The sequence below is a fragment of the Daphnia carinata genome, chromosome 2 (assembly GCF_022539665.2).
Source record: "Daphnia carinata strain CSIRO-1 chromosome 2, CSIRO_AGI_Dcar_HiC_V3, whole genome shotgun sequence".
Taxonomy (NCBI): Eukaryota; Metazoa; Arthropoda; class Branchiopoda; order Diplostraca; family Daphniidae; genus Daphnia; species Daphnia carinata.
The window spans coordinates 3541002-3560713 of NC_081332.1; the positions used below are offsets into that span (position 1 = coordinate 3541002).

General features: G+C 44.3%; 1 protein-coding gene across 2 annotated transcripts; it reads right to left on the reverse strand.

Moving 5' to 3' along the window:
• Positions 1–3853: 3853 nt before the first annotated feature.
• Positions 3854–19151, reverse strand: LOC130686441 (uncharacterized). Of its 2 annotated transcripts, none has more exons than XM_057509559.2 (4): positions 19003–19151; positions 13698–15868; positions 13445–13609; positions 3854–6400 (listed from the first exon to the last, which is right to left on the reverse strand). In XM_057509559.2, exons 2-4 carry the CDS (start codon positions 15843–15845, stop codon positions 3860–3862), a joined length of 4854 nt encoding a protein of 1617 aa, XP_057365542.1. In that variant the 5' UTR covers positions 15846–15868; positions 19003–19151; the 3' UTR covers positions 3854–3859. The 2 variants fall into 2 exon arrangements, with proteins under 2 accessions (XP_057365542.1, XP_057365543.1); XM_057509560.2 differs by lacking the exon at positions 19003–19151 and adding an exon at positions 17659–17694.
• Between the last annotated feature and the right edge of the window lie 561 nt (positions 19152–19712).

Sequence of the window (19712 nt, forward strand, 5' to 3'; positions counted from 1 at the left end):
GAATATCACAGTACCAAAAACACCGCTATGCTGCACGACGCAATCTCTCCGCACACTTTTTGTTTTGTTTCAACGCCTAAAAAAATTGACGACCAATTGATCTCGAATCGGAAATCTTGAAATAAATAATAATAAAAAAAAAAAAACTCGAAACGGGAATTTTCTTTTTTTTTTTTTGCTGCTATACCATTTTCGTTCAAAATAATGATCAAGGCGGGGAAGGGAAAAAAACTCGCTAAAAAGGTCTCAAAAATTTGGCAAACGAGAAAAATTCTAAAAGCAAAAAAAAAAAAAAAAAAAAAAAAAAAAAAGAAAAATCTAAGAAAAAAAAATCACGAGATTAGAGTGCCGTGATGCACTTTGTGTGGCAAAATTTTCCTTTTTGTTTCGAAACACGCAAGACAGGCAATTTTTTTTTTTTTTTGTCTTGAATAAACAATAGCCAAGAGAATTGTGAACACACGTCGCTGGTTGATTTAAATTCCCCGCCCTTTTTTTTTTTTTCCAAATTTCCCCATAAAAGAAGAATCCCGTTGATACATTAAGAGCCAAAAATTGTGTCTGACACTGTGATGTCGGACGAGGACGGGCAGAAGTATCTGTGATGGATTTTCCATGTCGATCGTTTCCTCCCTTCCCTTTTCTTTTTTTTTTTTTTCAAATTTTGCGCGCTCACACAATTTTATACGAGAGGGAGCCAAATTTTGAAAAAAAAAACAAAAACAAAAGCAAAAAACCAATACAAAATAGCATTTTTGTTTTCCTACTTTCTCGTAAATCACTTAATGGCGGGCTACATCAAAAGGCAATTAAAAACCCATTATGATTTCCATCATCGTTGAATTGATCAAATCGAATCCACAAAAATTTCGAATCAAAAAAAGAGATCGCAAATTGGCTAGCACTTTGACCAATTATTCATCGTCCGATTAAAAACAAAACACGTACGCACAAAAAAAAAAAAAAAATGATGAATTTGAAAAAAAAAAAAAGAGAGAGAGAGAGAGAGAGAGAGAGAGAGGTTTTCTGGCTCGTTTGAACGAAAAACATTCCATCGTTTCTTGCGGTTTTCCATAACATTTCACGTTTTTAAAAAACGATTTGTTTTTTGTTTGTTTTTTTTTCAATTTTTTTTTGTTTTTAGCATTTTCAAAAATTGTGGGAGACGAAATAACGGGGAAAAGGGGCGGGAGAGAAATGTTCAAATTTCGCACAAAGAGAAGACGAAAAAGGCCGTGACTTTTGATTTGACAATGAATGGATGGTCGCAACATGGATCGATATTTTCTTCATTTTTCTTTACCCTCCATATATCGAAAAATGTGAATTTGAAAGAAACCAAAGAAATTTGTTTTTGAACTAGTCCAAAAAAAAAAAAAAAATTTCAATTCCCTTTCAATGAAAATAAGAAATCAAAAGAGAGAGAGAGAGAAAGAACCGCTAGGCAGCAAATAGCTCAAACGTTTGGACGTGACACACGAAATGCTTTTTTTTTTTTCAAACAATTTTTGTTTGTTTTTTTGATGTCCAAAAAAAGGCCTAAATTGGAGAGAAAACTCCTCGATAAATCCCATTTTTTTTCAACTTCAACGGGGAATATTTTCACAAAGACCCCCCCCCCTCCCCCCACAAAAAAAAAAAAAAAATATATATATAACGGGAGTAGAGGGAGGGGGGCGGGAGGAGGCTACCTCTCATCAGAAAAAAATGTGTTCTAGCTTCAAACATTTTTTTTTTTTTTGAGCACTCTCAACGAGTCGAAGTTGAAATTGTTGGGTGAATTTCAACATTTGAAGTAAGAAAAAGGGACACGAACGAATCTAAAGAGAAATTCGACATACACGCATACACAACAAACAGATATACTGACGAAACGGCTGACATTGAATTGGGACAAACATAATTCAAAACACGTGTTGGGGCTGGGCAAACTAATTATTTAGCTGATTTGAAAAAAAAAAAAACAATTGGGAAAGAGAGAGAGAAAAAAAAATGGGGGGGGGGGATTGGAGCACACCTGTGTCAGGTGAGTAGAACGGTGCATTTAGCCGATCTTTTGGATCCAGCGGCTGGATTTGAAAAAGGTTTAAAACCTTTTTGTTTTTTGTTTTTTTGTAATGCAAAAATGATGTGTTTGTTTTGTTTTTTTCATATTCTTGATTGCTGATGCAATTTTGTTTTGCTTCTTTTTGTTTTTCCTTTGAGGTTGGATGGGATTATTTTCTTCATGTTGGATGTGTCAAACACGCACTCACGCACACACGACAAATAAAACGCGCACATTTGCCCCGTGTCTTTATTTTGAAAACAATTTCATTTTCTTCTATTTTGAGCTGGGCTTTTTTTCAAAAATTGGCAGCATAAATAGACGCACTGCTCGATTAGATCGAATTTTTCAAACACTTTCCGCAAAATCACACCGACAATGTTCCATATTAAAAAAAAAAAAAAAAATGAATAATAATTTTTGTTTTTCCTCCTTGTAAAATTTCAATTTCAAAAATAGGCCTAAAAACATGTTAAAAACGTTTTTGTTTTGTTTGTTTGTTTTTTTTTTCAAATTTATCACAGCCACAACGTGTTGTCGGTGTTTTTTGAGTTGTAAAAACATTTTTCTGGGTTTGTTTCGGATGTATCACCTAAAAGCTTTTTTTTTCTTTCACCGGGATGGGGGGGAGGGGGGCTGTTGGGTTTAAATCCAAAAGTAAATCATTTCAAAAGTCTTCATTTTTTTTGATGTCCAATTGGCGTGTTGAGTTTTTTTTTTTTTTTTAACGTCTGCTTGACACTTGGATTGTGCGGATGATGATTCCTTGTGTTTTTGTTTTCGCTGAATGTTCTTCAATGTCTAAATCGAATTGGATTCGTTTTGCGTGTGTGAGTTTGCCAAAAATTTCGAAAGCTCTTTTGCAAAAAGCTCTCCGCATTTCCGTTAATTTTTGTTTCGTTCCGAAATCAAGGTTTTAAGATAATTTTCGTAATTTCCAAAAGTATTATCCGAAAAAAAAAGAAAGAAAGTTTTCATCACAGTCCGTTGCGTGGATCAAAACATTTTGGGGCTAGGCCGAAAAATCGATTTTTAAGAATTTTTCCAAAAAACAAAAAAATGGGAGGGCGGGTTTAAATTTTTCCGAAATGGATTCGATCCTCAATCCCGAAGTTTCTTTTAAAGAGAGAACTTTCAATGGGAGTCGGGTCAAACAATAAAAACGTGAACGTTCAAATGCCAAAACATGGGGGGGATGGGAGTTTTTCTTTTTTTTTTTTTTAGAACCAGGCACAACAAACAACTTGGTTGAAAAATTTGTTTTGAAAAATGGTGGAGGGCACGTAATCAACCGCGATTTTCAAAAAAAAAATCTTGTTTTTTTTTTATCACCGGGAAAGAGCGAGAGAAAGAAAGAAAAAAAAAAATGCGCCAATGAAATTTGAATTTCTTTTTTGTTTTTGTAGGAGAATCATTTTTCAAAAAATTCCCCCGCTGGCTCAAAGCTCAAAACACGCAATCCAAAAACTTTAAATTTAAAAAGCTCTTAAAGAGACTTGAGAAGAAATTGTCTTCAATTTGAAAATGGGGCAATAAAAAAAAAAATTGTCGTGTCGACCGGGGACTTTCAGCCAAAATTATCAACAAAAAAAGGAAAAAAATTTTTGAATTTTGAAAAAAAAAAACGGTGCGTGTAGAAATAATCCCATCGTTCAGGATTTGAAAAAAAAAAAAAAAAAAAGAATTGCAAATGATGTGTGGGTCTTATCGGATTGAGACATTGCGGAAGGCAAGGTTGCCGCATTTCTTTTGTTTTGTTGTGTGTTGTTGTTGTTGTTGTTGATTGTTGGGAGTCGTGTGTGTGTCACGGGTTCAGACGAGATGAGTGGACAGGTGTTTGGAGAGATAATCGGCTCGAGCAAATGTTTTACCGCAGGCGTCGCATCGGTAGGGCCGTTCGCCCGTGTGAATCCGCAAGTGACGGTTCATGTCGCTCTTGCCGCCAAAGGCTCGGCCGCAGAATTCGCACTCGAACGGACGCTCGCCCGTGTGCTTGCGGATGTGGAGCTTCAAGTTCTCTTTAGCCCGGAAGCCCTTGCCGCAGAACGGGCACAAATGCGGACGGCCTGGATCGTATTCGGGCGGCGGTCCAGTCATGCCGGCCACTCCCGGCACCACAGCGGCGCCAGACGTGGCCGAATTGACCAACGAGGGCCGGCTGGTGGAGGCAACGGCGGCCGCAGCTGCTGCCGCCGCCGCCGCCGAACTGAAATCGCGGATGAGATTGTGCAGGAAAGGTCCGGGACCACCTCCTCCTGCTCCTCCTCCTCCGCCGGCAGCAGCGCCTGCTGCCGTTGGCGGAGTGGTTTTCCTTCCGGACCCTTTATTGCTCGTCTCACCGTCGTCGGAACCTTCCCTATCTGACTGACCTTCTTCCGACTGGGTCGGAGCGTGTCCCGATGGATCCGATGCCGTCGATTGCTGCTGCGGTTGAAGCCGTTCCAGTCCCGGCGGAGGAGGCATGGCGGCCGCCACGGCCGCCGCCGCTGCCGCCGCGTTCCCGGCTCCTCGAGCGGCTAGGAAGTTGGCCGCCATGAGGGCCGCTTGGTGCTGGGCCACTTGGTGTTGCCTCTGCAGCTGCAACGCTCCTTGGAGGAACGACGAAGCCGGACTAGCGGCTGGACTTCCGGCCGTGAATTTGGCGTGCTGCATCAGCAGCTGCCGGTTCTGGTGCTGCTGCTGCGACAAGTGGTGTCCGTGGTGCGGATGCGACAAATGTTGGCCGGCCGAGGCCGATCGTCCGGCAGCAGCCGACGCAAATTGCTGTTGGTGCTGCTGGGCCGCGACGGCCTCTTCTTGGCTCATGAGCCGGTCGCTCGTCGTCTCGTCGTCCATCATGTTATCTTGCTCGTCGCCGGAAGAGACGACTTCCACTTCGGATTTGATGTGAGCGCTGCCCAGCCGCTGATCGCTGGACGGACTGGACGATCGTCTACCGTCGGCGTTGCCGCTCGACGTCGTGTTCCCTCCGGCTCCGTGCAGTCGGGCCCTCGCTTCCGCTTGGCTTCCGGAGGCAGACGAGCCGGACAGGCCGTCCCCTCGGCTACTCCGGTGGTGGTGATGGTGGTGGTGATGCTGAGGCCTGGCCAGCATTTCCAAAACGCTGCGCTCCTCCATCATGTTGACGCCCATGAATCCAGCCAGCGATCCGGCCGCCATGGCCGCCCCGCCTCCGCCGGGCATCGACATGGATCGAACGTTGCCCGGGTAGACGTGCAGCCGCTCGACAGCGTGATTGAGCCGGTGTTTCTTGAAGGATTTGAGATATTTGAACTGCATTCCGCAGATTTCGCAGCGGAACGGCTTCTCGCCGGGCAAGCGGGCCGTGTGATTTTGCTCCTTGTGTTTGGTGAAGGCCGACAGGTACTTGTAGCACTGGCCGCACTGCTCGCACTTGTACGGTTTCTCGCGCGAGCCGAGCGTGAAGCCGACGCCCACGTGAGATTCAATCAGCGAGATGGACGTCGGAAATGGGAAGCCGGATGCGACCACGGCCCTCGTCGAAGCGGAAGACGATGACGGAGAGTCGCGGCACACGCCCACATCGCTGGCCGTGCTACTGGCACCGCTGCGCTGCGATCCGGGCCCGCCGGCGCCCGACTCTTCTCCATCCGCCGCATTGTGTTGTTGCTGTTGCTGCTGTTGCTGTTTTGATTGTTGTTGTTGTTGTTGTTGTTGTTGTAACTGATGGGAGGAAGACGATGAGGAAGATGGTCCGGGTCGGGGCGTATTGTTACCCGACCGACTAGCTGCACCAGAGGCGTTACTGTTACTACTCCGGTAATGGGATGGATTGATTCCGGCAAAGGGCATGGCCAACGGCATGCCGGCGAAGCGCATGCCAAAGTCGAATTGCGGCACCACCATCGGCAAAATGGACGACAGGAAATTGGACGAAGACGACGTTTCGTTCGCTGCCGACGCGCTCCCGCCCGCTCCCGAACGGCTGACGACAACCGAGACCTCGTCGCGGTAATCACTTCCTCCTCCTCCGCCGCCCTTCTGACCCCGTCCGCCGCTGACGCCGCCTGCAGACGAGTGATGCGCAGAGCCTTCGGCGACAGAGGCGGCTCCTTCCGGGAACGAGAGGAACCTTTTGGGTCGGCCGGCCGGATGAATGCTGCTTCCGGCGGCGGCGTTGGCGCTACTGCTGCGATGTTGCTGTTGTTGTTGATGGTGGTTGGCCAGATCGCCACCAGACGCTGTTTTATGGCTGTGATGGCTCTTCCTTCCGCCTCCGCCGCCGTGCCTCATCCTTAGTCCGCTAGAGGCTCCTCCTCCGCTGCCGGAGAAGTTGAGATACTCGCCCTCTTCGATCACCACCTCGGCCGTCGGCATCTGGCCGTCAGAGAACTAGAAATATAAAACAAACATAAGACGTTGCAATGAAATTAACGCCATTCGCAATTTGCTTAATGAACAAAATTATTTCGATTGGGGTTATTGAGGATCTTTCAATCCGAATCTAGGCCGTTCTCTGGTTGGTTTTTATTGCAGGAAAATTTCTACTCGACGGTTGAATTAAAAACGAAGACATTCGCAAATGAGGAAAAAAAAAAACTGAAATAACTGCCAATTGTGTGGTGCAATTAGCGCGTCTTCGTACTTTCGCCCATCAACCACACCGTATTCACCAGTTGACAGACCAAACGAGGAAAAACAAAAACACAATTCCTTATTTATTTTATTTTTTTTTTTTTTTTTGTTTGTTTGTTTCAATTTAAATACGAAAGGATTGACCGCCATTGTCGATACGCATTTTTACACGCCGGCTGTAAACGGTTGCTAACCCCACACACATCAAAGTTCGATGATGAACGACAACTACAACACTCGCACATTCAATCGCAGACGTATCGAATTTAAAACTAGCCCTCCGGCGTTTCTGGAAATAGGGATTTTTTTTTTTTTAAAGAATGGTGTTACAGACCCGAATGAAAAGCAGCGCATTAATTCCGCTACTGTCGGTCACCGCGGGTGCAACGACAACCAAACGCCACACAAACGGGATCGTCCAAATGGATTCTTCCGGCAGATGGCCGATGCTGTTGCCGTTGCATGATCACCTTCTTCTTTCTTTTTTTTTTTTTTTTTTTGCCTATCCGATCTCACACGATAAATCTCCGCCGAAATGATTTTTTAAACACAATTTTCTTTCAATTTCAAATTTAAAAAAAAAAAAAAAAGGCTTCCGCACTTCCGCCAACACGCGCACTCACTCACGCCAACAATTTAAATAAGTTTGTTATCCTGTAGTTAAAGGCATTTTTTTTTTTTGTTTGTTTGTTTTGAATTTTTCTTTAAATTTTCAACAACAACAACAAAAAAAGAAAAGAAAAGAAAAGGGAAGGGCGGGATGATTTGGAGAAAAGCGTCGGTCGGACGCACGATCGCCGCGTCTTTTGGCGTCGTCCCGCGCGAATCGAGCGACCTACTCTTCCACTTTTGCATCTACCTCCACCGTTTTCCCCTCCCCCCATTTCCTCCCTCCCCAACCCCCTTCTCGTGCGATTCCATTTGTTTTCGCGTATGTTACCTCCCTTCTCGCAACCCCACCCCGTTTTTCGCTATTCATTCAATCAACCCCGGCGTGTAGACACACACACACACACACACACAAGTAGTATGTGTCCTGCATATCATTTCTCCCCTCCTCTTCTTCCGTTTCCGCACTCGACGCTTTTTAGCTCTTCCACGCCCCTCGTTCCCTCTCCTTTTAAAACTCTTACGCGCCAAAAAACAAAAGACCCTCTCTCTCACTTTTGCAATATTCATCCGGAAACTCCCGTTTCCCACCCCTCTCTCCATTCTCCATGGCTACACGCTCTCGCCAATCCGCCTGATTTTCTTCCTCTTTTTTTTTTTTTTAGCTGCTTTCCTTATGTTCTCTCGGCCAAAAGATCAGATTTCCTCGTCCATCATCCCCTCCCTGGCTCTTCCGTCGTTCATCAAAAGATCTTGTAAAGGATATTAAGATAGTCCTATAAGAAAAAAAAAAAAAAGGAGAGAGATCCTCTTTCCCTCCCTCCCCTTGCGTTTCACCCAACATGTTCGATTGGCTCTCTCCCGCATATCCGATTTTATTCTTTTTCAAACACAGTCGCGAAAATAATAAAATAAAAAATGTAGAGGGGGGGGGGGGTGTAGGCGGGAACTACGACTGCGCATAACTGTTTTTTATGTGCGGTTTTGGAAAAGCAAAAAAAAAAAAACGAATTTTAAAAAACAATGACGCGCTTCCGTTTTTCATCGGTTTTCAAGAAAATGTTGGGGGGGGGGGGTAAAGAATCGATTCGCTTACTCGTTCATGGCTGTCACGTAATTATCTATCGAGTTTGATACGCTGCAACTACTTTGCGTTCTTTATGAGGATAGGAAAAGATGCTGAAAACGTCTTTTTTTTTTTTGGCTTTAAAAAGCACGTCATTAATAATAAATCCCATCCTCCCTGGATGGCATTTACGAATGTGAAGCGATGGCTCGGAAATACTTTTACCTCTCAAAAAAACAAAAAAAAAAAAACAATTCAATTTCAGTGTTTTGTTTCGTTTCATTATTGGCATTTAATAATGAAAAAACCAAACAAACAAAAATATCTCTAGAGACAGTCACTCGTTCATTTATACAAAAAAAAAAAAAAAAAAACGCAATTATTTTCAAACGTCCCGCTTTGAAAAAAAAAGGAAAAAAAAAGTTTGCAGACGACAAAGCTAGACGCTTGGTATTGATCTGATACAAATCCCGCAACCGTGCCGGACATTTTTTTTTTTTATTTTTTCTTATTATTATTTATAGCCTTTCGCCTCACAGACACACAGACACACACACATCTCTAAATCAGTCTATTGAATGACGTCATTCCTGCTGGGCCTAGGAAACAAACAAACAAACAAAACAAAAAAATGTCCTTCAACCAGCAGACAATTTATAATGCAGCTCAAGGTTTGGGCAAAACGGCCGCCGGCCTACCTAAAAATCTCGCATATACGCGTCTTAACGTGACTGGCCCGTCCATGTAACATTTCTAAAAAAAAAAAAAAAAAAAAACGAGGATAGGACTAGACGTAGTGTCTGTACATACAACACGATGTGTGTGTTTGTGTGTGTGTATAAGAACAGAAATAAAACTTGCGCGCGTTCGTTCGTGTTGTATCAAATGCAGAAGAAAGGTCGGCCTTGATGTCGACATATAAATAGGCTGGGGGTTCACCGGGCAGCAGCCGGATGGGGGCCGTCATTCCCTCAAGGGGCGTTGTTGAATAAGAGAAAGCATAACTGGGCAAACACAAGTTTCAAAGTCTCAAATTCATCTCTCTTTTTCTTTCTAAAACGCAGACAACTGGCAAAGGAAAAAAAAAAAAATAAAATAAAATACCGTCTGCGTGAGAGAGGGAAAGGGTTTTAAAAGAGTTTTTTTTTTTTTTTTTTTTTACTTCTCTAGTTGCGAGTTTCACCCAAAAAAAAAGGGGGAAGGGGGGTGAGTTTATTCACGTTGAAAGATGTGAGAGTAACGGTCAAGCTCTCGTTTTTTTTTGTGTGTGTGTGTGTGTGTTAAATTTTATTTCCCCCCTCTTCTTTTCTTTCACTAGTGAATCCACACAAATCCATTCCCCCCCATCTATTTTTTTTTTTCTTTTTTGAATCCACGCTTTAAAATTTATTTTTGAAAATACACACCCAATTTTTTTTTTATAGGTGGGGTTCGTGTTTTTTTTTTTTTTTTTTTTGTGCGCGGGTAACAACTGCTGCTGCCACCGAAAGTAGACTTTGAATATTTAACCGAATATGTATATAAAAAAAAAAGGGGGGGGGGATTTGAGAAACCAAGCGTCGTCCAGGCAAAAAAAAAAAAAAACGGAGTAAGCTTTAGACTACTAGTAAGAGAATTACGATTATAATACCAAGGCCCCGCATAATCTCTTTTGGAAAAGAAAAAAAAAAGGGTTGAAAATAAGAAAGGGACGCCATTGGTTGCCTTGCGCCCGTTTCGTATTCGGACCAGCAGAATGTTGTTATCCGACCTGTTCTTTTTTTTTTTTTTTTTTTTTTTCTTGCACACAGACAAAAAAAAAAATATATATATATTTAAAAAGGAGAAAGAAAAAAGAATTCTTAGCCCTCCTTTTAATTTTTTGTTTGTTGTATCTTTTCGGTTCACGAAAAAAAAAAAAAAAGAGACATAAGACAGTCAAGGTATCAGTTAGCTCCATCGGAGCAATCGGAATGATGGATCAGATGGACGAAAAAAACTCGTTTTAATGGCAAAACTGGTCGGGCAACAAAAAAAAAAAAAAAAAATCAATGTCGACTCTCTTCGACCAAATAAAGGAACTATGCCGTTTATTTCGTCAAGTTCTTATTTTTTTATTTTTTTTCATGGCCGTTGTCTGCGTTCGGGACCCGAAGACCTTGAAAATCCCGCATAGAACCGGCACACACACGCTATGTGCAAGATGGCGTAGTATTTTTTTTTTATTATTATTATTCGAGGCTACAGCCTTTTCACGAGATGATAACAAAAATTTCGATATTTTTTTTTTTTTGTATTCGCTTTTTTTTTTCCGATGTATTTTTGAATTAAATTCAAAAAAAAAAAAAATGGAAAGGAAAAGAATACAAGAGATCAAAAAAACAATTGAAATGATGATTTTAAAGAATCTAACAAACAACGTTCTTTTCAAACTACAATTCGTTTTTAAATATGACTGATTTTGAGTAATAGGAAAATCATAGTGTGTGTATGGGTTATCGTTATCCGCCTCTTTTTGCCCCCCTTTTACATAACATTCCTTTAAAATATGCTAATTTTTCGTTTTGACTCCGATAATAAATATCACCCCATTAGTTGCATCGAATCTCTTTCGTCTCCTGTCCCAGTTTTCAACTACTACAAACATTTTCTATCACAGTTGCGTGTGCAGAGTTTTAAGCTGCGACTGCATTTAGCGTTTCAAAATAAAAATCGTGTCAATCTCCAACCAAAATTCAAAAACGAAGAGGGGAGAAAGTGAAAAAGGTCCATCTAAGATGACGCCATAACAGCTGGACGATGCAAAAAGACTAGGGGAGGAAACGTCAGTAACTCTTTTAAAACCATTTTTTTTTTCTTTCTAGGGTTTCCCAGTTTTTCCATGTCACTCTCCACTGATGATGACGCATCAATTTAAAACCCAGAACTTAAGACATAAAAAAAAAAAAAAAAAAAAATCTAATTAAAAAAAAAAAAAAAAAAAAAAGGGGGCTCTACATGTGGGCCGAACTTCCGTCGTCCGTAATCAACTGGAAATCACTTTTTGTTTCTAAAAACCTGTTCAACCCATATTTCGTCTGTCAGCTGGCCTATTAAAAAAAAAAAAAAACCCGAGGGGTGGAGGAAATGCGCACACAAGTGTGCGAGTGAAGAACGCTCGCGAGTTCTGTGGGTGGAACTCGAGTCCTGCACGCAGACACTACACCCTGATGATGATGACGGACAACAATCCTTCTCATTTCACTCTGCCAACTTCTTTTGTTCTTGACCATCCGACAAGAAAATACGGGCTCTAATTTTTTTTTTTTTTTTTTTTTCAACTACTACTAGGCTTTTCAAAATGCATCTAGGCTAAAGACTCACGCAATAAGCCCACCCTCGGAGGGAGAGAACCCAAACTACCCTCCACGACGTTTAGAACACACACACACACACACACACACACAGCTGTGTGTGTGACGATTTTAATCAACTAGAATCGATGACACACACTGGTGGCAGTGCATTATTTTTTCAAAAGGAAATGAAACAAAAGGCTCGTGAGACTTTCAAAAACCCTAGCGGCGAAAATGCGAAACAAGTTTCAAATCAAAATCACAGATCACACAGCCCAACAACAAAATGTTTAGGAACTTTAACTCGAATTTTTCAAACAGGCGGAGGTGGTGGATGGAGTCGCTCGGCTTTGGGCAAATGAGTCTTTTCGTGAGCTTTAAGGATGGTGGATCGTGAAAAGGTTTTGCCGCAGAGTTGACAAGGAAACGGACGTTCGCCCGTGTGGACTCGACAGTGATCCTTCATGTGATGACGCAATTTAAAAGCTTTGCCGCAATAATCGCAACGGAACGGCCTCTGCTGTTGCGGCGGCTCAGACAGCTGGGCCGCGTCGCCGGCCGCCACGCCGAACGCGGGCAAAACAATCGGAGAGTGGACGCTCTGCGACGGTGCGGAATAAGAAGATCCAGGTAAATGAATCAATTGGCTATTGGCCGATGACGACGTCATTTCCAAAGCCGACGGCGCGAAAGACGGACAGCAACGATCGATGGCCGTCATGGACGCAATGGCGGCCGCGCTAAACATGCCGGCCACCAAGTGGCTATTGCTGCTGCCGCTAGCGCCCTGTTCTAAATGAGCACGCGGATGGAAGTGATCCGGAAGGCCGTCACCGCTGCTGTGATGGCGGTGCCGGACATGGCCAGCAGCGGGATTGGCATCTAGATCGGCAACAACGTGCGGCGGAGGTGGATGATGAAACAAGATGCCGGAAGCGGCGGCTGCAATGGCGGCGAAATTGGGTGGCATGAGACCGGCGGACAAGTGACGCTGTCGCTTCATCCCGCGTGATAATAGCAACAAAGGAGAGGGACGCGATGCGGGTTCCTCCGGAACTGTTGCCGACGCATCCGGCGCAGAACTCAGAGTAACCGATATCAAACTATTGTCCACGGCTGCTGCCGAAGACACCTCTTCCATCGTCGCTTCCGGCAATCGTTTGGCGGCAGCCTGCAAACAAGAACAGACAGACAAGAAGAGAAAAAAAAAAGACAACCCCCAACAAGATAGAACTATATCAACTTCTTGTTCCAGAATTTTTTTTTATTTTTTAATTAAATTTTCCCGCCATCCCATTTTTTCAAAAAAAAATTAGGATTTTTTTTTTTTTAAATAAATCAAAAGGAAATAAAAATAAACAAGAAGTTGACGTTCATATTGTCAGGTCTTTTTTTTTTCTCTCTATCTCTCTTTGTGTTCCTATTTGCATAAAATTTGAGATTTTTTTTTTGTGTAAAAACAAGTGCGATCGGAAAGATTCGAAAAAAATTGGCCGCCTGCGTGTTGTGTGTAACATTGAAATCGCAGGATTTCAGTTTGTTGACAAATGTGTCGTTTGTTTTCTATTAAACAGACGCACGTTCTTCTTAACACACAAATAAAAAAATAAAAAAAGACCCAAACGAAGGTCAACTTCTGGCTTCGAAGGTCCCGTACTTTTTTTTTGTCTTGTGTGCGACCCCCCGATTTAAAAAAAAAAAAAAAAAAAATGTCGGCAGAACAAAAAAAATGGCGACGCGATCCCGCAATTTTCACGAACGCTCTTTTTCAAAATTCTAAAAAAAAAAAAAGAAAATGTTTGCAATTCCTACCTGATCGGCGTCGGCGTTGCGTTCGTAATCGGAACTGTTGGAAGAAAACGAGCCAGGTGAACGAAGTGAATCTACTCCGGCCGTGCTAGCTCCCGCTGAACCGGAAGCTTCCGGTAAATTGGCCGCCGAATCGTTCCAATCTCCCGCTTCCTTTTTCATCAACGACTGCACGCAAAAAATTAAAAATCAATTTGAAATTAAAAAAAAAAAAAAAAAAAACGTACAGAAATGATGCAAAAATCGATTGGCTTACCATTGGAAGATGCTGAGGCGAACCGATGGATAGATTTGAAGGCGGATGATGATGAGCATTCGATGCGGAAGTGTTGTGACTACGACTTGTACCCTGTCGACGATTTTCCATAAACATTTTATCCTCAACGTCCTCGTCTTCCACCTCGTCGCCACTCTCGTCGCTCTCCTCCTCCATCATCCAGTGACGGAAGCGATGGTGCGGATGGGCCGCACAAGCGCCGCCCGACGTGGCGGCGCCACCGGCTGCAGCGTCAGTTGGGAGGAGAGGCGGCGAGGACGACGACGGAGACAATTGAAGCGGCGAATGCGGAGGCATCCGGCGGAGATCTTGAGCCGTGCCGCAATCTTGAGCCATCGAATCCGCATGAGATTCTTGGCCGTCGAGTGCGGCATCGTTGGCGTCTTCCGGCGGCCCACCACCGCCGCTTTTAAAGCGATGATTGTGATCGCCGTCGTCCGGATGGCGGATGGCCGACGCGTTGCCGGAAGCATTTGCGGATGGCGGCGGATCGTTGTTGCGATGCTGCGTCTTATTGTGGTGGTGGTGGTTGTGTTGATGATTGGACTTGAGAGACGGTTTGAGCTGCCTCCGCGGCGGATGCTGGAGTTGGCCCGGAGGCTTCCAATCGGCCGGCAGGACGTGATTGGCCTGAGGAGTCGTGTTGTTATTCCGCCTAGAGTGGTGAGCGCGTCGATCGACGGAGGAAGCGGCGTTGGAAGAGAGATCTTGAATCACTTCCGGATGGATGAGATCCAGCGGAACTATAGAATCATCGTCGTCGTCGTTGACGATGCCCCGTCGCTTGATGTGGTGCTGGTAATGGACGCCGCCGCCGCCGCCGCCGCCACCACCGGCGCCCTGTTGTACTAGTCGGTGATGATTGGCCAGCGATTCGCCATCGAGGCCCGATCGTCCGGAAGCTTTCACTTGGTGATTCGGATGCGATTGCAACAGAGATCGTCGATAAGGATTGCTCAGGTTGTGCAAATGATGTCGACGCCGTTGGCGTCGCTGCATCCGCCCGACCGAGTCCGTCAGAGAAGACAATCCGGAAGCCAGGGCGTTGCGTTCAATCACGATCGGGTTGTCGTCCATCTCTTCGTCAAACATGTCCTCCTCATCTTCTTCCTCTTCGTCCTCGTCTTCTTCCTCTTCTTCCTCTTCGTCCAATTCGTCCGCTTTCTTCGGCTGGCTGGTGGCGGCCGCAGCGGCTGCCGCCGCCGTCGTCGTGACGTCGGCCAATCCTTTGACGCGCAGATTTTCGGCCGTCTTGAGCAAAGTGGCCAGTTGTCCGTACTCGACGGAAACTTCGCCCTTGTACATGAACTGGAGGAGCGACTGGAGTTCGGTAAACTTTGTGTCTTTGAGGATGACGATCGGATGACGCTGGTCAGAGTGCGTGACAAAGAGCGTCCGGAAGAAGCTGGAACAGGCCGAGAGGACCATTTTGTGAGCTCGGAGAGAACGGCCCTCGGCGGCCAGCGTCACGTCGACCAGCGACTCGTCTCGAAGGAGCTGGGCAAAGACGCCCAGCACGTGACTACCGTGATTGGTCCAGCGCAAGCAATAATGATCCTGCAGTGGTTGTTGTTGTTGTTGTTCGCCTTCTTTCGCCGATGGATCGACCAACGGACTGGCTGGCCTGCTGGGCGTCGATTTCCTATCGACGTCCATGCCGTCATCGTCGTCCGACTCTTCCGACGTCTGCATCGTTCGATTCAAGCGACTCGGAGTCACGACGACTTCCGGCCGCGGCAGTGACGTCACCACTTCGTCCGCAATCGTCCGCTCCTCTTCTTCTTCGACGGCCGGCGGCGGCGACGTCGCTTTGCGGAGCGGCTGATGCTCGGCTTTCCATCTGCGTCCGCCGTGTTTGCCATTGGCTCTCTTGCTGGCAGCGGTGGCGCTGCTATGATTCTCGCTCGATGCGCTCGAACTGCTACCACTGCTCGTGCTACCTGTGCTGCCCGTCGTGCTACTCGGGCTGCTGTTGCCACTCCGGCCAGCCTCTTCGTTATTATTGGCGGCTAACGTCGGCGGCGGATCGACAGTCGCCGCATCTTCGTCGTGATGTGTGGCAGGACCACCGTCAGGCGGTCCTGAGCCGGGTCCAGGCTCTGTGGCCGCCTCATTCGGGCTGCCCATGCTGTTCCAGCCCTCGCCCAAGTCTATTTACAGAAATAGATGGGAAGAAAAAAAAAAAAACGAATAAAATTATTTGTTTCATTCAGAACATGATTTTTTTGGTTTTTCGATACATACGCAAGACAAACACGTCGCATTGTTGCCAAATAAATTTCAAAAACAATGACACCAATGTCATCTGAAGCCATTACATTCAAATATAAAAAAAAAAGGATTCCATTGCCAAAGAGGACGCGTGACTCATCAATACTCTTTTTCTAAATATTTTGGGCAAAAAGAAAAAATATAATTTTTAGGAAACGGGATCTGTAAAGCCGTTCGGTTAGAAACCCCTCAGGCCGCATGAAAAAAAAACCGCAAGAAAAAAAAAATTTGTCATTTCTGTTTTCGCCGAAAAAAAGAGTCTCTAGTCCGCACGATGTCGCAACGTCACACACACATGGAAAGAATTAGATGCAGAAAAAAAAAAAACGTTGCGTGAGTGTGTCCACACGGCCTTGATAGCGCATTCCATAATGGCAACGCCGCGTGTTGCCATTGCCCTCATTTTTCTTTTTTTACACAATATTTTTTATTTAGGAAAAAAAAAAAAAAAGGAGGACCAATGTCAACCAGAGCACCGGTCATCCGGGTGTGTGTAACACACGCGCACGCAGCTGCGGATCTCCCCCCCCCCCCTCTCATCACAGACTCTTTGCCGATGCTAATCGATCAATACGGCGAAAACTGTGCGATCCCGCGGAGAAAATCCGCAGGGCATCCAGTGAGTGTGTGTGTCCCCCTCCTCCCCACTCTTCGTATCGCCAATTAAATTCTCTCTCTCTCCTCCCTCATCCATCGGTAAGCAAAAACCGGAGCAGCAGGAACAAGAAATTTTTCGAGGGGAGGGCAGCCACCCTCCCCAAAATGGCCGACCTTTCTGAAACTTACGACTTTTTTTTTTTTTTTTTTCAAATAAAAATTTTTCGAAAAACGAAATAAAAAAAAAAACCGGTTTGACTCGTTCCATCCAGCCCCAAAATGTCCTTGCACAGATGTACAAAAAAGAAAAAAAAAAATGGCGAGACTCCACCCAAAGGCCTAGAGGGTCCAACTTGCGAGAAAATTGTACATAATTCGAATAAGATTTCATTTTTCAAAGAAAAAGACAATTTAAATTTTTAAAAAACCTGCCCATTTTAAGAGCGCAAGTTTGAAATTAATGGAGTGAGGGACAGTTGGGAGTAAAGCGTGGAGCAAACTATCCGCGTGATTAAGGGGAATAGATGAAAACTCGTGTGTGTCAGGGGGGCTGTTAATGATTCGTGCTCCTTTTGTCCCGTCAAAATCACATTAACAAGACAATGATAATGGCACACATCTCCTCGTGTCCTTTAGGAGTAGCTTTTTCATAATGAACTGTCCGCTGCATGTTCTCTTCTATTTGACTTCAATTACAAAAAAAAAACTCGAAACTTTTTTTAATTCGTTTTTTTTGTTTTGTTTTAAGGTTTGTTGGATCGATAGAAACGCAGCCATTCGGACATGTCTTGTTTTTTATAGCACAACAACTCACGGTATAGACGCAAAAACGTTATAGGTAATTGCCATCAAAAATATGTGGGGCTTAGTGACACGCGATAGTTGAATGCAAAAGACGTTCGATATTTGACAAGTCCCTGACAAACATTCACCCCTTTAACATTTTCGTTTAAGACTTTTTGTGGGGGATGAAATCAAAGGGGGGGGGGTAGCAACAGAGTCACGAAAACGTGAAATTTTTCGAAAACTGAAATGCGTGAAAGTGTTGCGAAGGAATAAAAGAAAAACTCACATTGACTGGTAAGTGATTGATGATGCTGCAGACCACACACACAGAGCACCGGTCACACAAACACACACACACAAAAAGGGGGGAATGTTCGGCGGGACGGTTCACGAATAAGAAAATTCACACAATTGAAAAATATATATCGAAATATTTTAAAAACAAAATAACCAGTTCAATTTTCTCGGCGGCGCAAAAAAAAAAAAAAACTTAGAAAAATGAAACAAAAAGCAAATTGCGGCAATCGATTCACAAAACAATAGTTTGCGTGAAGCCGGTCGGCCGAGGTCGAACAGGCTGAGCTGCGGCCGTGCGCGGCTGCCGCTGCAGCCACATGAGACACCGCCTAGTCGGGGCCGTGGTGCGCGCCATTCTGCGGGCCCAAAATGGCGGAAATTCGCAGTACCCACAACAGTCACGGCGACTTACTCTGAAAGCACAAGAAACTTCTCAAACAACCGACTCCTCTCTCTCTCTCTCTCTTGTCTCTCACATACCAAACTTTTGCCGAGGGGAAGGAGGAGGGAGAGGCAAAGTAGGAGCAAGCGCGAGACTCGCTCCCGCGAAAAAAAAAAAAAAAATTAAAATCCCATTTTTTTTTTTTTTTTATTTATTCCCGAAAAAAAAAAAATCGGAGGGAGAGAAAGAACCCTTGGCTACTCTTTCGCAGAGAAATAAAAAAAAAGGGAGGGGAAGGCGCGCATTTTTTTTTTTTTTTTAACATGTGCCCTTCGTGCGTGCTCGCCAAAGCTGCACTCACGCGACGGGGTGGTGGGAGTTCCTCCCGTTTTTTTTTTTTTTCTTAAGGGAGGCGGATTGGACTCGGTTTTTTGTGTCTCGGTCTAATGTCTAAACCCCCTCTGCTGTATACAACCAGTTTTTCTGGTTTTTTTCAACGTACAAGGGACATGACAGTGCTGCGCTCTACCCAAACAGTGGTATAACCTTCAAATTATATATTTTGGCTGAATGTTTTTTTTTGTATTTTTTTTTTGTACATTTCCTTCTTATCGCGACCCGTCGTTTTTTTGTTTTTTTCTTGTGAAAAAAAAAATTAGTTTTGGGAGGAGCCTAGAAACCGGTTGATCTCTTTTTTTTCGGGGAGGGTGGGGAGGATGTTTTTTTTTCAGTTTTACTTTTCACGTCGTTTGGACAGCACACAAGGCAATTGAAAAAAAAAAAAAAACGCGTGTCAAACAAAGATGGCGATGACAACTCAGACATTTAAAGAGGCCTCTTTTTTTTTTTTTTTACCACAACATTCGTGACCCGCGTGGCATTCGTAAACAGACAAACGAAGAAACTTGGAGGGAAAAAAGAAATAAAAACAAAATGAGAGCAAAAACTTACCGTGTTACATTCGACACGAGCGGGAGCCAGATTGGCGGATTTTTGGCCAACTTTTTTTCTTTTTTTTTCGGTCGCGTTCGGTTTTCCCGGTTTTCTTCTTCTCGTTGGACGAGATCAAAAAAAACCGCACACACTTGCAAATAAAATCAACGAATTTCCTCCTCTTCAAATTTTCAATGTTGCCTTTTTTGATTTCAAATTTAACGTCAATGGTTGACGACTGTGTTTGCACATCAAATTGATTTCGCCATCCGAAAACAAAAGCAGAACGAAGACAAAACACGAAAAATCAACGAATTTTTCGTCGTCGTTGGATGGACAACATTTGAGAGAGGCCTAGTGGCGCCACCGCCGCAACCCCGGGGAACGAGATAATTCTCTCTACTGATTGGCTAGCTGCTGCTGCCTTGTGTTGTTTCTTGTTGCTCCCGACCGACCCATGTGTGTCGTCGCCGTGCGGGAGTCGACTCTTTTTAAAACAGCCTCACAGACACACACACACACAGACGCACTCACTCACACTGGCCGATAAAATTGGCAGACATAACCCAAAAAAAAAAAAAAGAATTCGAAATAAAATTTTCGCAGACACACGCAGACACACTCGGCGAAAATAAAATCCTTGAGACAAAAAAACGCACCAAATCACTCACACACGCCGGTGGTGGTGATGGTGGTCACACACACACACACACACACACACACACAAT

Bases quoted from the DNA above. Each gene is read 5' to 3' on its own strand.
- LOC130686441 (XM_057509559.2), bottom strand. From the start codon at position 15,845: ATGGGCAGCCCGAATGAGGCGGCCACAGAGCCTGGACCCGGCTCAGGA. The intron at 13,610-13,697 runs GTAAGCCAATCG...TTTTGCGTGCAG, and splicing joins CGCCTCAGCATCTTCCAATG to TCGTTGATGAAAAAGGAAGC. The intron at 6,401-13,444 runs GTAGGAATTGCA...TTATATTTCTAG, and splicing joins GCAACGCCGACGCCGATCAG to TTCTCTGACGGCCAGATGCC.